General features: G+C 43.9%; 1 protein-coding gene and 1 pseudogene across 7 annotated transcripts; one reads left to right on the top strand and one right to left on the bottom strand.

Annotated features, from left to right (window-relative positions):
* Positions 1–764: 764 nt before the first annotated feature.
* LOC308484388 (phospholipase A2 inhibitor NAI-like) lies at positions 765–17,119 on the bottom strand. Of its 6 annotated transcripts, none has more exons than XM_081019305.1 (6): positions 16,606–17,119; positions 5,803–5,926; positions 4,584–4,700; positions 3,577–3,732; positions 2,315–2,527; positions 765–1,368 (listed from the first exon to the last, which is right to left on the bottom strand). In XM_081019305.1, the coding sequence occupies exons 2-6, from the start codon at positions 5,849–5,851 to the stop codon at positions 1,160–1,162; spliced, it is 744 nt and encodes a 247-aa protein (XP_080875431.1). In that variant the 5' UTR covers positions 5,852–5,926; positions 16,606–17,119; the 3' UTR covers positions 765–1,159. The 6 variants fall into 6 exon arrangements, with proteins under 6 accessions (XP_080875431.1, XP_080875430.1, XP_080875434.1 ...); XM_081019304.1 differs by lacking the exon at positions 16,606–17,119 and adding an exon at positions 10,340–10,443; XM_081019308.1 differs by lacking the exon at positions 16,606–17,119 and adding an exon at positions 10,117–10,252 and having other exon boundaries at positions 2,315–2,452.
* Positions 10,224–15,587, top strand: LOC308484073 (THO complex subunit 2 pseudogene; annotated as a pseudogene). Its single transcript has one exon. The product of its transcript is annotated as a THO complex subunit 2 pseudogene (transcript).
* Positions 17,120–19,080: the final 1,961 nt, after the last annotated feature.

A 19,080-nucleotide genomic window follows, 5' to 3' on the forward strand; every position in this document is an offset into this window, starting at 1 on the left:
GTTCATCTTCAGCATTCACCCAAAGCTGTATAAGGAAGGCGCTGGGCACACCTCTGTGGAGAGGCCCTTCTCCCTGGCCACAACTCCTGAGCCTGTGAGGGCAGTGGAACAACCAAGAGGGTATTCTCTGTCGATCTTAGCACCAGAGAGGGTTGGTAGAGAAAGTGACAGCCCTTCAGAATTGTGGAGTTGTGGATTTGTTTAAAGTTTTAAACACTAAAGATTTAAGTGTGAAGACAAAGAACGGTAATGGAAACTGATGTTATTTTTATGTTATGTTTGGATATTTCTTTTGAAATTGTTGATTTGTTTTCTCTTTTGGTTATCTAAGTGAAATTCAATAAAAAGAAATGGGAAAAAAAAGTTTTAAACACTAATGTGAGAGCGGTCCAGAAATAAACCGGTAACCAGTGCAGCTGTTTCATAACATGTGAGGGGGTCATAGAAATAAATAAATAAATACACACACACACACACACACACACACACACACACACACTTCATTTGGATTTATTTCTGATAGTACTCACAGTATGCTGGCATTTTTATCAATATATGAATACTAGCAACTCAATTTATATATATAAATTGGTGTGGGTGGGTGTGGGTGGGTGGGTGTGTATCCAAAAAATACTGTGTTTAACCATCGAGAGAGCCAAACTGCATTCAGAGAAAGTGGTGAATGAACAAAAGAGAAGCATAAATGAATGCAGAGATGCTAATTTAGAGTCAGTTAAAAAACAAAAACAAAAATAAAGCATGCATTCATGTTTTATTTGCTTTATTCCTGGTTGCTATTTTCACTGAGGAAAACAAGGAAACTGGGCTCATCCACACTTGCCTGGAACACATGGGATGTAGTGGTTTTCTGCTTGCCCCGCACTTTCTAGGCATGGGTCTGAGCGATTTCACCTTTGCACTGCCGCTTTCCTCTGGAAAACCAAATCTTCAGTGCTAAATCGGAACAAACAGCAATCCACGGGAAAACCCAATTTCTTCTGATTCATTGCTGAATATTGGGTTTCCCTGGGAGGAAGCGGCAGGGCAAAGAGATGCGTGGAGAGGCCCTCTACCTGGAAGGCTAAGCTTCATTAAGAAAAAGTGTTAAGCAGAGCAGGGAATGAATGCAGAGATTATGCAAGTTTCTCACAGGTGCCTTTTACCATGGGATCTGCAGGAACAGGAGCCCAGAGAAGATTGGCAGGTAGAGCCCAGAGGATCGAGATCCCCTAGAAGGATCTGGGGTACACTTGGCATTTACGACGATAGTATCTTTTTCTTCCAAAATGGGAGGTATGCCTTTGTTCATTGCAGCACAGGTAGACTTGATAGTGCAGCCCTTCATAATTATGTCTCTGAATTCTCCACCTGGAAATGGAAGATGAGATGGGCTGATTATGTGGGAATGTTCAGGGTGGCAGGAGAGGATATATTGTTTATTAATATCTTTCCTAACTTGCGTTAGCAAGTTCCTTTATGTAGCAGAGTTACATTCCCCCTTTTTATATGCACAGCAGATAGCTGGTTGCAGGCTTGTGTGAGCCTCTCACTATTATACAATACAATCTGTCTCAGACTGAATTGTATGTTCCTGGTAAGTTCCCTTGAATCCCTCTTAAAAGAATAAAGATGCGACAGTCTTATTCAAAGGCAATAAAAGACGTTTACTCACATCAGATCACAGTTGGATTCCTGAAGGCAGATTAAGTTACAAATATGTACATGTGGATCTACTCCATATGGGGGAATAATCCCAGTGCTTCTGCTAGCTGAAAGCTAGCAGAGCAGTCCTAGCTAGAAGCTGGTCAAATGAAGAAGGAAGTAAAAAAGAGGGAGGTGTGCTTTTCTCGTCCTTTTCTTACCTAGACAGGTTAGGTCACGCCCACCTCTAGTCACATGCAAAAGGAAGGATGCTCCAGCCAGGAGGAACAGGAAGTTTCAACTGGCTGGACCAAACATTCCCTCGCATGTCTTCTCTAGCATTACAAGGAATGTTGTACTTGACTGCCTCTCATGGATCATATCCCACAGATTAGAAAGGAATTGTAGTTGCCGGTAACAGCCCCTCCAAACTAGCCTGTGGTTCTTTGGATTTCACCCGGGATCTTTGCCATCCAAAGTAAATGTTCATGCACTGAGCCATGATCCCTTCCCCAAGTGTGGGGTGATCACCTCCCTTTTCTGGTAGAAGCATCCCCTTATATTTTCTGAAAGGCAGCAACACCCATTTCTTCCATGCGCCGCATCAATCCCAAACCAGTGCAGCTACAAAATGCATGGGGGTTTGGGACTGAAAAGGAGCACTGCATCTTACCGGCTTTTGAGCGTGAGAGCACATCAAAGCAGAACCTCTCCGGTCCAGTACAGTTCACCATATCTGCATTGCATGTGCCAGACCAAGAGTAGCAGGAAGGACACTGCTTTCCATTGGCTTTCGGATTTATTCGTTGCGCTGAAAGCAGGGACGGGGTGGGGTGGTGGAGAAGATTCTCAGTCGGAAGGATTGGAGAAGAAAGCAACAGAGATGCTACAGCAGAAACAACCAATTTGAACACACACCCCACCCCAGGACTCAAGTCACTGAGAATAAATCCTACTCAGGTTTATGATGGTCATCAATTTATGAATCCAGCAACAAGTGCAATGAAATTAATAATAATAATAATAATACTTAAATTTCTATACCACATTTCCCCCGAGCAAAAGGTGGCATGGTTCACCCACTCTTCATTTCTCACAACAACCCTGTAAAGTAGGCTAGGCTGGGAGATGGTGACTGGCCTAAGGGCACCGAGTGAGCTTCATGGCTGAGCAGGGATTTGAACCTTGGTCTCCAAGATCATAGACTCATAGAGTTGGAAGGGACCGCGAGGATCATCCAGTCCAACCCCCTGCAATGCAGGAATCTTTTGCCCATGTGGGGCTTGAACCCACAACCCTGTGATGGCCTGGGACCCGGGCTCAGTCTCGGAATCAGAGGTGTCTCAGTCCGCACCAGATCCTTTGCATCAGGCGGCAGGTGAACCAAGTCTGGGGCCTGATTCTGAAGAGCCCCAGTTTGCACAGGTTCCCCTGCAACAAGCACCAGCTGGGCCGAGTCAGGGGCCTGAGTCTGCCCTGGCTCCAGATGAGGGGATTACCTCATTGCCTTCAGCTGGGCAATCACTTACAGCTGCTCCACTACCGGTTGGGTCAGGAGAGGCTAGTAACCCACCGACATCTCCCGAGCTGCAGAGACTGAGGTGTGAGAGGAGAGACCTGAGTACTCGCAGGAGGAGTGCTTGCCTTCGGGCGAGACAGGGAGGTGAGTCACCAGGGGATCAAGACCTGGCCCAGCACTCTAAGCACTGCGCCACACTGGCTCTCAATGTCATGCGACCTTCGGAATGCAGCATTGCGGAAAGCGCCAGCCTGCAAGCTATGGCCATCTGTCATGGATGCTTTAGCTGAGATTCCTGAACTGCAGGGGGTTGGACTAGATGACCCTCAGGACCCTTTCAACTCTAAGATTCTATGATCCTACGAAAAGGAAATAGTGGTGGTAGGACAGGGGGAAGAGAAAATATATGCACTTACAGCGTGGAGGGACTATCAATGCACAGTCATTGCCAGTGCAACAGCTCAGACTGGTCCTTATGCTTTTCCCTTTCCCTATAGTCATGTGCTTTGGGGGATATTTGCACTTCTCAGAGAATGCGCAGCCTCTCACTACAGTCTGAAGCACCTTGCCATCTGCAGAAGAAGAGAAGAAAAAGAGGTTCATTCAGTCACAATGAAAGCATCCACCTTATTTCACACAATATTAAGAGTGGTTGATGTGAATAGGGGTAAGGTACAAATGGCCTTCTCTCCTCTGTTTTTAAAAACTGAGGTTTTTCTCTTCTCCCTCCTCTCCCCCTTGTGAATAAATTATACTTTTCTCTTCTTTGCAAGCCTAACCTCCCCTCTTGGACCCCTGGAAGCTGCAAGGCTTCTCTATCTGTTGGCAGAGCTAAGGCCTTGGGACAAAGCAGAGGAATGGGGACTCTAGTGATTCAAGACAGCTTGGTAAGGCAGGCAGTTGAGAATGCAACATTTATATGGGATAGTAGAATTAGCTAAAGAATCCCGACCCTCCAAGTGTCCCTATTTCCCAGGGACAGCCCCGGATTTACAGAAGCCGTCCCAGTTTCTGATTTGATCCCGGAATGTCCCGCATTTCCTTAGGGCGTCCCTGTTTTCATCTCAGAAAAGTTGAAGGGCATGAGAATGCAACTTTGATGAAAAGTTCCCCGCTGCCGTGGCATTAGATAGGAGCATGTTTCTGTAACCAATGAAAATGTACACATGTGCAGATGATCCCTCAAGTAACTTATGCATATTCATAACATGTAGTGTTCATGTGAAACTTTATAGATAAAAATGAGCTTCTTGCATTTACTTGGTGTGCAGAATCTTGGAGTATTAACTCTCTGTGCCTCTTTCTTGCTTAAGCTTGAAATAAACCTTTTTCTATTGTTCCACCCTGTGTTTTCCTCTCTTTGTGTGTGTCGTCCTTTCCTGGTTTGGTGGGTTTAATTGTGTGTGTGTCCCTTTACACTTACCTATAATACTTTCAAGAAACACAACAATGCAAGTATCTTGGCCCTCAGCGCAGGTCTTCATCCTGCCCATGCAGCTGGTGCCAACATCAGTACAAGTTTCACACTCCAAAGAATTACCTGGAAGAAGGAAGAAAAGTGATCATTTTGTGGGGGTATAAAATAGCACCAACCCTCGACTCCTTTAAGCATTGCATGGTTGCTTGCCATCCCAGTCTCCAAACATTGTGAGATTCCAGAGGTTCCTGGCTCTTCCCCAAGGTTCGTGTTTCCTTTGGGATGAGGGACAGCGGAGATTGTGGTGCCTTTATGATGCAGTGGTACCTTGGTTGTCAAACGGCTTGGCTCCCAAACAAATCGGTTCCTGAACAAATTGACTCCTGAACACCGCAAACTTGGAAGTGTTCCAGTTTGTGAACATTTTTGGGAAGCCGAATGTTCAACGCGGCTTCTGCAGCTTCAAATTGAGTGCAGGAAGCTCCTGCAGCCCATCAGAAGCCACGCCTTGGTTTTCGAACAGTTCCAGGAGTCTAACGGACTCCAAGAACAGATTAAGTTCGAGAACCAAGGTACCACTGTATATGGTTTATTTACACATATATACAACGAGAGCCTGCAGTGGAGGGGTCCACAGCATTAACACCCCAAAAGAGTCTAGCTGCAGCCTTGGATTCAAGCAGAGTCTTGCTGGCTTCCCAGCCGCTAGCTCACATAACTCAACTCTCAAATCTGGCCTTTGTCTTTCTAACTACCAGTGAGTTGAGGGAGAGGGAGCCACCTATTTTTTTTATCTGGCACAGAGCTACTTCTTTTGTTACCTTAATGACCCATACTTAGAGGGCCTCACCAGAAAGCTAGCTCAATGATTCAAAGAATGGAATCTGTGCTAGAGCCAGGAATTAGAAGGGGGATCAGCAGGCCAGACCTTTGGCCTCCCTAGCTCAGTATTGTTTACACTGACTGACAGCAGCCCTCTCGGGATGAGTTCCTCCCAGCTCTACTTGGGGATGCCAGGGACTGACTCTGAGACATTCTGCATGCAAAGCAGGTGTTCTGCCACCAAGCCGTGACCCTTCTTTCAAGATTTTTTGGAAACACAGACTCTAAAGAGCCTCTACTCAGGAGATTTTAAATTCTTTCCTTCCAACTCTGCGACAACGAACACTCAACAAACACTCCGTCTTGCATGCCCATCTCCAACTTGCTCCCAGCTACTTCTTACCCTTGGTCAGAAGTACGAAGAAGAGGAAAGATCTCAGGAGAGTCTGCATCCTGGTGGGACTGCCACAGGTGACAAGCAGTGGAGAAACTCTCTATGATGAAACAAATTTTCTGGCACCAAGAGCCTGCAAAGGGAAATGTCTGCAGGTCAAATGGCAACTTCCCGCAGTGTGCATGTATACATTTGATGAGGTGTAAACAAAGACTTGCTCGTAATCTTCAGAAGCAGAGGGATGATACAATTCTCCTCACTTGGCAGAATGTTTACCACGTGTGTGTGTGTGTGTGTGTGTGTGTGTGTAAGATGTGGAAACTCCTAACCCTTATCACATTCAATAACTTGGACATCAAATATCTGAATGAGCACTTCCCTTCCTATAATCCAGCCTGAGGAATAAGATCAGTGAAAGATCCATTTTCTTACACGTTTGGAGGGCAACAACTCAGTTGAGGGTCTTCTCAGTGATGGCTCCATGAATGTCAGACTCCCTTCCCACATGCTATAACCTATCCACAGATGTTTTTGTGTAGTGTGAGTAATAAATATGAATAATGCAATGATAATGATGTATTTACACTATATTATATTATATTATATTATATTATATTATATTATAGTATATTATATTATACTATATTATACTATATTATATTATACTATATTATATTATATTATATTATATTATATTATATTATATTATATTATATATAAATTAGAACATTTGACAAGAGGGTGACAGCAGAGATGTTCCATGGGGAAGAAATATCTTTTTATATTTCCAAATGAAATTCCTGGGATGGCAGATCATCACAACCTGCTGCACTCAGGGGCACTTTGAACATGAGCAGCAACAGCTATAGAATCAAGAGCTGGCTTTCCTAACTAATTTAAGGGTCATTTTCAATGTGACCCATATCAAGTGTACATTCAGAAGTCCAGTTCAACCCCATTAATATATGAGTTGCTGTTGGGTTTTTTAAAAAATATATATGAAAATTTGCAATTAAATGTGTATTTTATCTCAATATTTGCAATTCTGAACCTAGCATATCAGGAAATATGCATTTTGGTACATTTTATGAGCTGAAAACTATCACAAAACTCATAAGAAATGCAAAATCTGAAGTATACATTCTGACTGAGGTATTAATGAGAGAGGTGTGAATTAAGTTTGCTTTTTAAAAAAACAAAGTTCTCCATCACTAGTTCTTAAAAAACAAAACAGGGACGTTTCCATACCCTCCAACATTTCTCAAATGAAAATAGGGACATCCCATTCCATGATAATTTTAATATGTATATCTCACACATATTACTGGGTTGCTCCAACCACTCTGAGAAGCTTCCAACATATATAAAAGCATAATAAAACATTAAACATTTAAAAACTTTCCCTATACAGGTTTGCCATCAGACAGTGGGGAGGCAGGGCGTGTTGGATAACTCAATAACCTCCAACATTTCACCAGTGAAAATAAAGGTAAAGGTAAAGGGATCCCTGACTATTAGGTCGTCATGACCGACTCTGGGGTTGCGGCGCTCATCTCGTTTTATTGGCCGAGGGAGCCGGCGTACAGCTTCTGGGTCATGTGGCCAGCATGACTAAGCCGTTTCTGGCGAACCAGAGCATCACACAGAAATGCCGTTTACCTTCCCGCCAGTGCGGTACCTATTTATCTACTTGCACTTTGACGTGCTTTCAAAATGCTAGGTTGGCAGGAGAAGGGACTGAGCAACGGGAGCTCACCCCGTTGCAGGGATTTGAACAGCCGACCTTCTGATCGACAAGTCCTAGGCTCTGTGGTTTAACCCACAGCACCATCTGGGACATCCTAAAGAAAAGTGGGACATTCCAGGATGGAATCAGAAACTGGGGCGGCGGCTTCTCTAAATTCAGGATGTCCCTGGAAAATAGGGACACTTGGAAGGTATGGACAATTCAAGACAGTCCTTGGACTACCCTTATAGCAAATGTACATTATGCGCTGTATTTTCAAGCAAATCTAGGTCGGGCTGGTTGTTGTTTTAATTGCAGACACAAATGCAAGCTGAGGAGGGAAATACAGAAATGTGCAAAATGAGATGGACTGGAGATAGGAATTTATCTATCTTTGCCCCAAGAATAGGAATGAGTTAAAGCAGTCTCCTTACAGCAAGGTAGAGGGACTTCTGCCCCATGGGTCTAATGAAGTCTCCCCATTAGACTTTGCAAGGCTCATTTTAAAACATCTGCACTGCTTGCCAGTCTGTTTCTGGGCCCATTTCAAGGTGCTCATGCGCTTAAAGTCTTAATCAGCTCAGGCCTCAAATACCTGAAAGGCTTCCTCCTTCCCTATTGACACCCTTGGCAAGGGGGAACAAGCCCTACTGCTTGTCCCACCACCCTCAAAAGCACAGTGGCGGCAGCGGCCGCATGGGAGAGGGCCTTCTTTTCGCAAACCGCTTTGAGATCTTTTACAACCGAGCAGTATATGCTTTTATGAAAATAAGAAGAAGAATGAACGAATGAATTATCTGTGGCAGGCAGCCCCTGAGGCCACACAGACGCCCCGCATTTAGAGATCTAGAATACCAGTTTAAACAGTTATGGCTTCTTCCCCCAAAGGATTCTGGGAGATGGGCCTGAACTTCATAGGCAGTGTCCTGACCAGGGCCGGCCCAAGGCATTTTGGTGCCGGAGGCGAACTACAAAAATGCCGCCCTCCGCCCTGCGGAGAAGGAGGAGCTAGTCAAAGTCAGAAACAAGAGGGGAGCAAGATCTGCTTCAGGATCTGCTGCCCCTGTTAATCCTGCCACCGGAGGCTGATGCCACACGTTGCCTCATGGGTGGGCTGGCCCTGGTACAGGCCCATAAAAGGCATCCTTGAAGCCCCACCAACCAGGGCCCTAAATGGCCTCAGTCCAGTATACCTGAAGGAGTGTCTCCACCCACATCGTTCTGCCCGGACACTGAGGTCCACCGCCGAGGGCCTTCTGGCGGTTCCCTAGAATCATAGAGTTGGAAGAGACCACAAGGGCCATCGAGTCCAACCCCCTGCCAAGCAGGAAACACCATCAGAGCACTCCTGACATATGGTTGTCAAGCCTCTGCTTAAAGACCTCCAAAGAAGGAGACTCCATCACTGCGAGATGGCAAGTTACAGGGAACCAGGCAGAGGGCCTTCTCGGTCCTGGCACTGCCCTGTGGAACACCCTTCCACCAGATGTCAAAGAGAAGAACAACTACCAGACTTTTAGAAGAATCTGAAGGCAGCCCTGTTTATGGAAGCTTTGAATGTTTAACAGCTTTTAATGTTTAACAGACCACTGTATTTTAATACTTTGTTGAAAGAAGCCGCCCAGAGTGGCTTGGGAAACCCAGCCAAATGGGAGGGGTATGAATAATAAATTATGTATTATTATAATATAAAAAACATTTTAAACTAAGCTGGTGCCAAAACAGTGCCGTGGAGATGCCTGCCTGGTGTCAACCACACTAAAACAGCAATGCACACAAGTGCAAAAACATTCAGAGAAATCAGCTGCAACCTTCCAACAGCTTGACCTCACCCACAAAGGTGCTCTCCATCGCCTCCTGAGACAGACAAAGGCCAACAATACAATACTGGCATCAGATATTGATATGTCATTGAAATAAACAGTGTAGCATTTTCTTTGCAGGATGGAAAAACGGCAGTTTCAAGATAGTCTATTTAAAAAAAGATACCAGTTTCTGCAAGGTTTGGAACTGCCAGCATCAACCCCTTTTTAACAGCCCACAACCTTTTTGGGCTTTCCTGGTTGTCGGTCCTCAGGGCACGGAAGTGAGACTCTGGAAACCTCGCCAGTAATGCTGGCTTAATCATTCTGGAAACTCCATCACACCAAGCATCAGACCATTGCTCCGTCGAGCTGAGTATTGTCAGCACTGACCGGCAGCGGCTCTCCAGCTTTTCAGAAAAGAAGACATTCCCAGGACGCCGGGGATTAAATCTGATACGGTTTGCGTGCAATGCGTGTGCTTCGCCGCTAAGCTGCAGCCTTTCCCCCCTTTTGCAGATGGTTGGAAGAAGCAGAAATACGGGAGAGGAAGAAGAAACCAGAATCACGAAAGCAGCAGCAGCTGCAGGACTGCTTTCAGCAAGGAGGGAGGCTAAAGCCAGCTGCAGGTGCGCGCGCGCGTTTTTGGGGGCTTCTAAGTGGGGACCCCGCAAACTTTGGCACGCACTCTTTCTCCCTTTCACTATGTCCCCCTCCCCTCCCCCGCTACAAACTCAAGGCGGGTAGGTGGCTGTTGCCACAGCTTAAAGGGATTGGAAGGTGTTTTGAGCTCGCCTTCAGTTCCCTGCAAAGCGGCTGGAGTCTTCCTCGAGAGTAGGCATCCGCTTTGGTGCCGTTCCTCCCGGGGGAGCCCCGCGCTGCGCCTGCTTCTAGTCCGCGCCATGTCGCAGAGGGAGCCCAGGTTCTCCCGCCTTCGAAAGCCGCCTCTCCCTCCTCCCCGTCCTCGTCCTCCTCCTCCTTCGCCGCCCACTTTCCCGTCATGCTCGTCCCCTCTGACCTCCGGCTTTCGGCGCCACACCACGAAAATGGCGGCGGGAGCAGCGGATTCGGCGGTGCCGTCCAGGGCGGCGGCTCTCCCTGCCGAATGGATCAAGAACTGGGACAAATCGGGCAAGACCGAATTCTTGCAGCATTGTCGTAATCTGTCTGAAAATGTCACTTTCAGAGGTATCCAGCAGGCTTTATATGAGCTTGCATCCCATGTTGTCAAGGGAAACCTAAAGCATGACCAAGCATCCAGTGTTTTGAAGGATGTAATAGAATTGCGGGAAGACATGCCCTCCATCCTGGCAGATGTCTTTTGCATTTTGGATATTGAAACTAGTTGCTTAGAAGAAAAAAGCAAGAGGGATCAGTTCATGCAGTTGGTGTCAGCATGTTTGTACTTTGTTTCAGATACTATACTAAAAGAACGTCTGGACCCAGAAACATTAGAATCATTAGGGCTGATCAAGCAGTCTCAGCAGTTTAATCAGAAATCTGTGAAAATCAAGACAAAACTTTTCTATAAGCAACAGAAATTCAATTTATTAAGAGAAGAGAATGAAGGTTATGCAAAACTGATTGCTGAACTGGGCCAAGATTTATCTGGCAATATCACTAGTGAGCTGATCTTAGAAAATATCAAATCTTTAATAGGGTGTTTCAACCTTGATCCCAATAGAGTGTTGGATATTATTTTAGAAGTCTATGAATGCAGGCCAGAGTATGATGAATTCTTTGTACCTTTGATAGAATCTTACATGTACATGTGTGAACCTCAAACACTCTGCCATATCCTTGGATTCAAATTCAAGTGTTATCAGGAGCCAAATGGAGAGACACCTGTTTCTTTGTATAGAGTTGCTGCAGTACTTTTGCAAAGCAATCTGATAGATTTGGAAGACCTTTATGTACATCTCCTTCCAGCAGACAACACTATTATTGAAGAACATAAACGAGAAATTGGAGAAGCCAAACTAATTGTGAGGAAGCTTACAGTTGTTGTATTATCTTCTGAAAAGACTGAAGAGAAAGATAAGGAAAAGGAAGAGGAGAAAACAGAAAAACCACCTGATAACCAGAAACTGGGCTTATTAGAAGCAATGTTAAAAATTGGTGACTGGCAACATGCACAAAACATTATGGACCAGATGCCTCCATTTTATGCAACTTCACACAAACCTATTGCTGTTGCTCTTTGTCACCTTCTTCATGTGATGATTGAACCTCTCTACCGAAGAGTTGGAGTACCCAAAGGTGCCAAAGGGACACCAATTTTTCCTTTGCAAAACAAGAGAGCACCCAAGCAAGTAGAAAGTTTTGAAGATTTAAGCAAGGAAGTGATCAACATGCTTTGTTACCTTGGCCCCCATCTCTCTCATGACCCCATATTGTTTGCAAAAGTAGTGCGTCTTGGAAAAGCATTTATGAAAGAGCACCAAGCAGATGCAGGCAAGCAAAAGGATAAAGAGAAAATGGACTTATTATTCAGCTGCTTGCTGAGTATTACCGACCAGGTTTTGCTTCCTTCTCTTTCTTTGATGGATTGTAATGCATGCATCTCTGAGGAACTCTGGGGGATGTTTAAAACATTTCCATACCAGTATCGGTATCGCCTCTATGGACAGTGGAAGAATGAAACATACAATAGTCACCCACTACTGGTGAGAGTTAAAGCTCAGACAATTGACCGAGCCAAACACATTATGAAGCGTTTAACCAAGGAAAACGTAAAGCCATCTGGAAGACAAATAGGAAAACTGAGCCACAGCAACCCAACCATTTTATTTGATTATATTTTGTCTCAGATACAGAAGTATGATAATTTAATCACCCCAGTTGTCGACTCATTGAAATACCTCACTTCATTGAACTATGATGTCTTGGCATATTGCATAATTGAAGCACTGGCTAATCCTGAGAAGGAGAGGATGAAACACGATGACACCACAATCTCCAGTTGGCTTCAAAGTTTAGCTAGCTTCTCTGGTGCTGTTTTTCGAAAATACCCTATAGAACTAGCTGGTCTACTTCAGTATGTGGCAAACCAGCTAAAGGCTGGGAAAAGCTTTGACCTGCTTATTTTGAAAGAGGTGGTACAAAAAATGGCTGGAATAGAAATCACTGAAGAGATGACAATGGACCAGCTAGAGGCCATGACTGGGGGAGAGCAGCTGAAAGCAGAGGGTGGATATTTTGGGCAGATCAGAAACACTAAGAAATCTTCTCAGAGATTAAAAGATGCACTTTTGGACCACGATCTTGCCCTTCCACTGTGCCTTCTCATGGCTCAACAGAGAAATGGAGTGATATTTCAAGAAGGAGGGGAGAAACATTTGAAGCTGGTGGGAAAGCTCTATGATCAGTGCCATGATACTCTGGTACAATTCGGTGGATTTTTGGCATCCAATTTAAGCACCGATGATTATATTAAGCGAGTGCCTTCTATTGATGTTCTCTGTAATGAGTTCCACACCCCTCACGATGCTGCATTTTTCCTTTCACGACCTATGTATGCACATCACATTTCATCAAAATATGATGAATTGAAAAAGGCTGAGAAAGGGAACAAACAGCAGCAGAAAGTTCACAAATACATTACAGCGTGTGAGCTTGTGATGGCCCCTGTTCATGACTCGGTGATCTCCTTGCACATCCCAAAGGTCTGGGATGATATCAGTCCACAGTTCTATGCTACGTTCTGGTCACTGACAATGTATGACCTTGCTGTGCCACATAGTAGCTACGAACGGGAAGTCAACAAACTCAAAGTCCAGATGAAAGCTATTGATGACAACCCGGAAATGCCTCTGAACAAAAAGAAAAAAGAAAAAGAGCGCTGTACAGTTCTTCAGGACAAGCTTCTTGAAGAGGAAAAGAAACAGTTAGAGCACGTGCAAAGAGTGCTGCAGAGACTGAAGCTGGAAAAGGATAATTGGCTTCTTGCAAAGTCCACCAAAAACGAGACTATAACAAAATTTCTGCAGTTGTGTATATTTCCTCGGTGTATCTTTTCTGCCATTGATGCTGTTTACTGTGCTCGCTTTGTGGAACTGGTGCATCAACAGAAAACACCAAACTTTTCAACACTTCTTTGTTATGACAGAGTATTCTCTGATATAATCTATACTGTAGCCAGCTGTACTGAAAATGAAGCTAGTCGATATGGCAGGTTTCTCTGCTGCATGCTTGCTACTGTAACTCGGTGGCATAGTGATAGAGCCATATATGAAAAGGTGTGTGGCAACTATCCCGGCTTTCTCACCATATTACGGGCAACTGGTTTTGATGGTGGGAACAAAGCTGACCAGTTAGATTATGAAAATTTTCGGCATGTGGTACACAAGTGGCATTATAAGTTAACCAAGGCATCTGTACACTGCCTGGAAACCGGTGAATATGCACACATCAGAAATATCCTGATAGTGCTGATCAAAATCCTGCCATGGTACCCCAAAGTTTTGAACTTGGGCCAGGCTTTGGAGAGAAGAGTCCATAAGATCTGCCAAGAGGAGAAAGAGAAGAGACCTGATCTATATGCATTAGCGATGGGCTATTCTGGACAGTTGAAAAGTAGAAAACATTGCATGATCCCTGAAAATGATTTCCACCACAAAGACCCACCCACCAAGAATGCAGTACCTACAACGGTGCAAAATGGGGCCGGAGGAGCTGGGCTTACTTCTTCACTCACAGTAAATGCAGCTAAACTGGAAGAAAGCACAGCTGAGGAGACTGATAAATTATTAAAGGAGAAATCTCAGGGTGCTGTTAAAGTGATTAATAAAGCTGCCAGTGCAACACCAAAGCTGACCCCAAGCAATGGTAGCAATGCTTTCAACAGCAAAGTTATAAAAGAAAAAGAAGAGAAAGAGAAATGCGGGAAGGAAAAAGAGAAGGAGAAAAAAGAGAAAACTCCAGCTGCCACTCCTGAGGCCAAAACACTTGGGAAGGATGGGAAAGATAAACCAAAGGAAGAAAGGGTGAACAAAGAAGACAAAGCAAGAGATAGCAAGGAAAAGACACCTAAGTCTGATAAAGAGAAGGAAAAGAACAAGAGAGAAGAAAAGTCGTCAAAGGATGAAAAATCCAAGATCATTGAGACCAGTGCTGAGTCAAAGTCAGCTGCAGAAAAGGAGAAAGAGAAGGAGCTGTCCAGAGAGAGAGAAGTAACCAAGGATGTGAAATCCAAGGAAAACATTAGAGGAGGAAGAGAGAAGGCTCCAGTAGTTGGGTCCTTGAAGTCACCTGTTCCCCGATCAGATGCATCGGAGTGTGAAAGGGAACAAAAACGTCGCAAAGTTGATACCCATTCTATTCCATCACATTCCTCAACGGTAAAGGACAACCTCAGCGAACTCAAGGACTCTTCAGCAAAGCACTGCATTAACCACTCAACTCCAACACTGCCCATGAGTAAAGAGAGAGAAGTGGACAAGAAAGATTTAGACAAGTCAAGGGAAAGCTCCAGAGAGAGAGAGAAGAAAGATGAAAAGGAAAGGAAAGATCGAAAAAGGGATCATTCAAATAGTGATCGGGAAGTGCCTCAGGATTCAACCAAACGTCGCAAAGAGGAAAATGGAACAACTGGTTCTTCCAAACATAGTAAGAGTGAAATTTCCTCTGATTCTCCTCACTCCAATGAGAAGGCAAAGGACAAAAGCAAATCAAAATCTTCAGGCAAAGAGAAAGGAGACTCAGTAAAAGTTGAAAAGATGGAGAAAAGCTCTGGTAGCAAAAAGGAGCCCAGACATGATAAGGAGAAAACAGAGAAAAAAGAGAAACGGGACAGTACTGGAGGAAAAGAAGAAAAAAAACACTTATCAGAGTTGCTGCCAAGTATTCTCTTGAAATGAGAAGATACTGAGGTGTGACCATATATGTATTTTCCGGAATATACATTGCACAGAAGATGGTGAATGAAGAGGACCCATCTGCATCTCCTGAAATTATTCAGTTCTCTGCTTTATTTCCCCCTCATTGCTGAAGATTTGATTGTTGAGTTGTACATTACTGTATTTTTGTTGGTTAGCTTCTTAAACATTTATTTTCAGTACCTGGGTGAAAGTGTTAGACGTTCCATATTTTAGCACAATGTGCTGCAAATTGTTGCCATTGTGCAAATGAAGTTTATACGTGGACAGAGTTCCACATTAGGTTACCCAAATACTGCCTGATTTCAGCAATCCTTTTCAGATGGAATTGAAACATTTGCTGTGTTTGAAAACACAACAAATAAACAGTTGTTGAACCTTTGGAATTTACCTCATTTAAAATACAGTTTTTATTTATTGTTTCTAATATCAATAATATTGATATTATTGGGAGCATTGTTTTTGTGCTGTGCTTAAGAATGATTTGTATATTATGTGCACAGCATTTCACCAGTTAAAATAGAACCAAGAGCTGGCTTTTCTATCTGACTTAAGGGTCATTTTCAATGTGACCCATATCAAGTGTGCATTCAGAAGTCCATTTTCAACCCTATTAATATATGAGTTGCTGTTGGGTTGTTTTTTTTAAAGAATTTGCAATTAAATGTTTATTTTATCTCAATATTTGCAATTCTGAACCTATCATATCAGGAAATATGCATTTTGGTGCATTTTTTGAGCTGCAAACTGTCACAAAACTCATTAGAATTGCAAAAACTGAAGTATACATTCTGACTGAGGTATTAGTGAGAGAGGTGTGAATTAAGTTTGTTTGCTTTTTAAAAAAGCAAAGTTCTCCATCACTAGTTCTTAAAAAAACAAAACAGGGATCTTTCCATACCCTCCAACATTTCACCAGTGAAAATAGGGACATCCTAAAGAAAAGTGGGGCATTCCAGGATCAAAACAGAAACCAGGGTAGCTTCTCTAAATCTGGGACATCCCTGGAAAATAGGGACACTTGGAGGGTCTGGACAATTCAAGTCCTTGGACTACCCTCATAGTAAATGTACATTACGCTCTGTGTTTTCAAGCGCATCTAGGTCTGGCTGGTGGTTATTTTAATTGCAGGCAGAAATGCAAGCTTAGGAGGGAAATACAGAAATGTGCAAAATGAGATGGACTGGAGATAGGAAGTTATCTCTCTTTGCCCCAAGAATAGGAATGAGTTAAAGCAGTCTCCTTACAGCAAGGTAGAGGGACTTCTGCCCCATGGGTCTAATGAAGTCTCCCCATTAGACTTTGCAAGGCTCATTTTAAAACATCTGCACTGCTTGCCAGTCTGTTTCTGGGCCCATTTCAAGGCGCTCATGCGCTTATAGTCTTAATCAGCTCAGGCCTCAAATACCTGAAAGGCTTCCTCCTTCCCTGTTGACGCCCTTGACAAGGGCGAACAAGCCCTACTGCTTGTCCCACCACCCTCAAAAGCACAGTGGCGGCAGCGGCCGCATGGGAGAGGGCCTTCCTTTCGCAAACCGCTTTGAGATCTTTTACAACCGAGCAGTATATGCTTTTATGAAATTAAGAAGAAGAATGAACGAATGAATTCTCTGTGGCAGGCAGCCCCTGAGGCCACACAGACGCCCCGCATTTAGAGATCTAGAATACCAGTTTAAACAGGTATGGCTTCTTCCCCCAAAGGATTCTGGGAGATGGGCCTGAACTTCATAGGCAGTGTCCTGACCAGGGCCGGCCCAAGGCATTTTGGTGCCTGAGGCGAACTACAAAAATGCCGCCCTGCGGAGAAGGAGGAGCTAGTGAAGATCAAGAACAAGAGGGGAGCCACACGTTGCCTCATGGGTGGACCGGCTCTGGTACAGGCCCATCAAAGGCATCCTTGAAGCTCCACCAACCGGGGCCTATATGGAAGGAGGGAAATGGGCCTGGGGTGATTCCACAGGGTGTCTGTTGCAAACCGCCCTGGGATTTTCGGATGAAGGGTGGCGTACAAATTTAATTAATAATAATACTAAGAAGACACAGAGGTGCAAGAAGTGCATGTGTGGAAGAGAGCCTCTAAGGTTCTTTTCACATTCAGGTGACAGTACCAATATTATCACAACAGGCCCCATCATGAGCCATGACCATGTGTGTTACCTAATCTGCACTATATGCTCTATCCATCCATCTATTTATTTCATTTATAGAGCACCTTTTTTCTCCAAGGAGCTCAAGGTGGCAGATGTGGTTCTCCCCCTCCTCATTTAATCCCCCCAACAACCCTGTGAGGTAGGTTAGCCTGAGAGGCAGTGGTTGGCCTAAAGCCATCCAAGTGAGCTTTGTGGCCAAGTGGGGGATTTGAACCCTGGTCTCCCACAACCTAGTCCCACATGCTAACCACTACACTGGCTCCATGGTACTGCTTTAAACTGTCATGGCTTCCCCCAAAGAATACTGGGATTCTTGTAGCGCTGAAAGTTGTTAGGAGACCATTATTCTGGTCTGGTGGAACGCTCTGTCTCATGAGACCAGGGCCCTGCAGGATCTGATTTCTTTCCGCAGGGCCTGTAAGACAAGAGTAGTTCCGCCTGGCCTTTGGCTTGGAATCAACTTGATCCCCTCCCCCTCTTTCCTTTTTCCTTTCTCCTTCTGTGATGGAACTCCTATTTGGGGACTTCCCTGGCTTTTTTCTTTTTTTTTCTCAAAAATTTTATTAGTTTTCACAATATTATAAATGAACACACAAGACAAACAAACATAAATTATAGCCTTATTGAAAATTACAGTTATTAACTTTGTTAAGTGACTTCCTCACTTCCCCTTGGTTGAATTTCATTGCATGTCCTTTTAACGGTTTTCCAAATCCCAATTTTTATGAAATTTAACTTAAACATTAACATCCTTAGATCTTCACCTAATGGAATTAAACAAATTAATTCATCACTTAACATAAATAAAATCCTAAGCCCATTAAGTATCTGCAAGCTATTTTCAGTTAGTTTAATTTAACAAATTTAACTAAATAATCATTAAATGTATTCCACTCTTCCTGATACTCCTCCTCCTTCTGGTTGCAGACTCTTCCGGTTAGGTCAGCTAGCTCCGAAAATTCCATCATCTTCATCTGCCATTCTTGTTGGTAATTCTTGGGTTTTCCACTTTTTAGCTAACAAAACACCAGCAGCAGTTGTGGCATACAAAAATACTGGCTTTTTTCCTGGCCCACATAGGACCAGTCTGGATAGTTGGCCTTAGTGAAGATTTGACGTTTTCATCCACAAAAAGTTTTTGATTTCCGTTTCTACTGAAATGAGGCTACATTTTAATGTTGTACTTTAATCTTGTTTTTGAGTTGTATTTTAATCAATTGTTTTATACCTGGTGTTAGCCACCCTGAGCCCGGTCTTGGCTGGGGAGGGCGGGGTATAAATAAAATTTATTATTATTTATTATTATTCTGCTTTTACAGTTACAATTCTCAGAATGGATTAACAGCCAATCTGTCTTCCTAGGGAGCTGTGAGAATTGTAGCTCTGTGAGGGATCGGGGTCTCCTAGCTCTTGGCACCCTTAACAAACTGCGTTATTTGGGGGGAGCCATGACTGATTAAAACGGTAGTATGCTGCTTTAAATGTAAAGTGCAAAGTGGGCCTCTTACATCTCCAAGTGTGGGAATAATATTAATACTAATGCTAATACTAATACAGTGGTACCTCAGGTTAAGTACTTAATTCGTTCCGGAGATCCGTACTTAAGCTGAAACCGTTCTTAACCTGAAGCACCACTTTAGCTAATGGGGCCTCCTGCTGCTGCCGCGCCACCAAAGCCCGATTTCTGTTCTCATCCTGAAGCAAAGTTCTTAACCTGAAGCACTATTTCTGGG

Source organism: Podarcis pityusensis, assembly GCF_964106645.2.
Source record: "Podarcis pityusensis genome assembly, chromosome: 8".
NCBI classification, from domain to species: Eukaryota; Metazoa; Chordata; class Lepidosauria; order Squamata; family Lacertidae; genus Podarcis; species Podarcis pityusensis.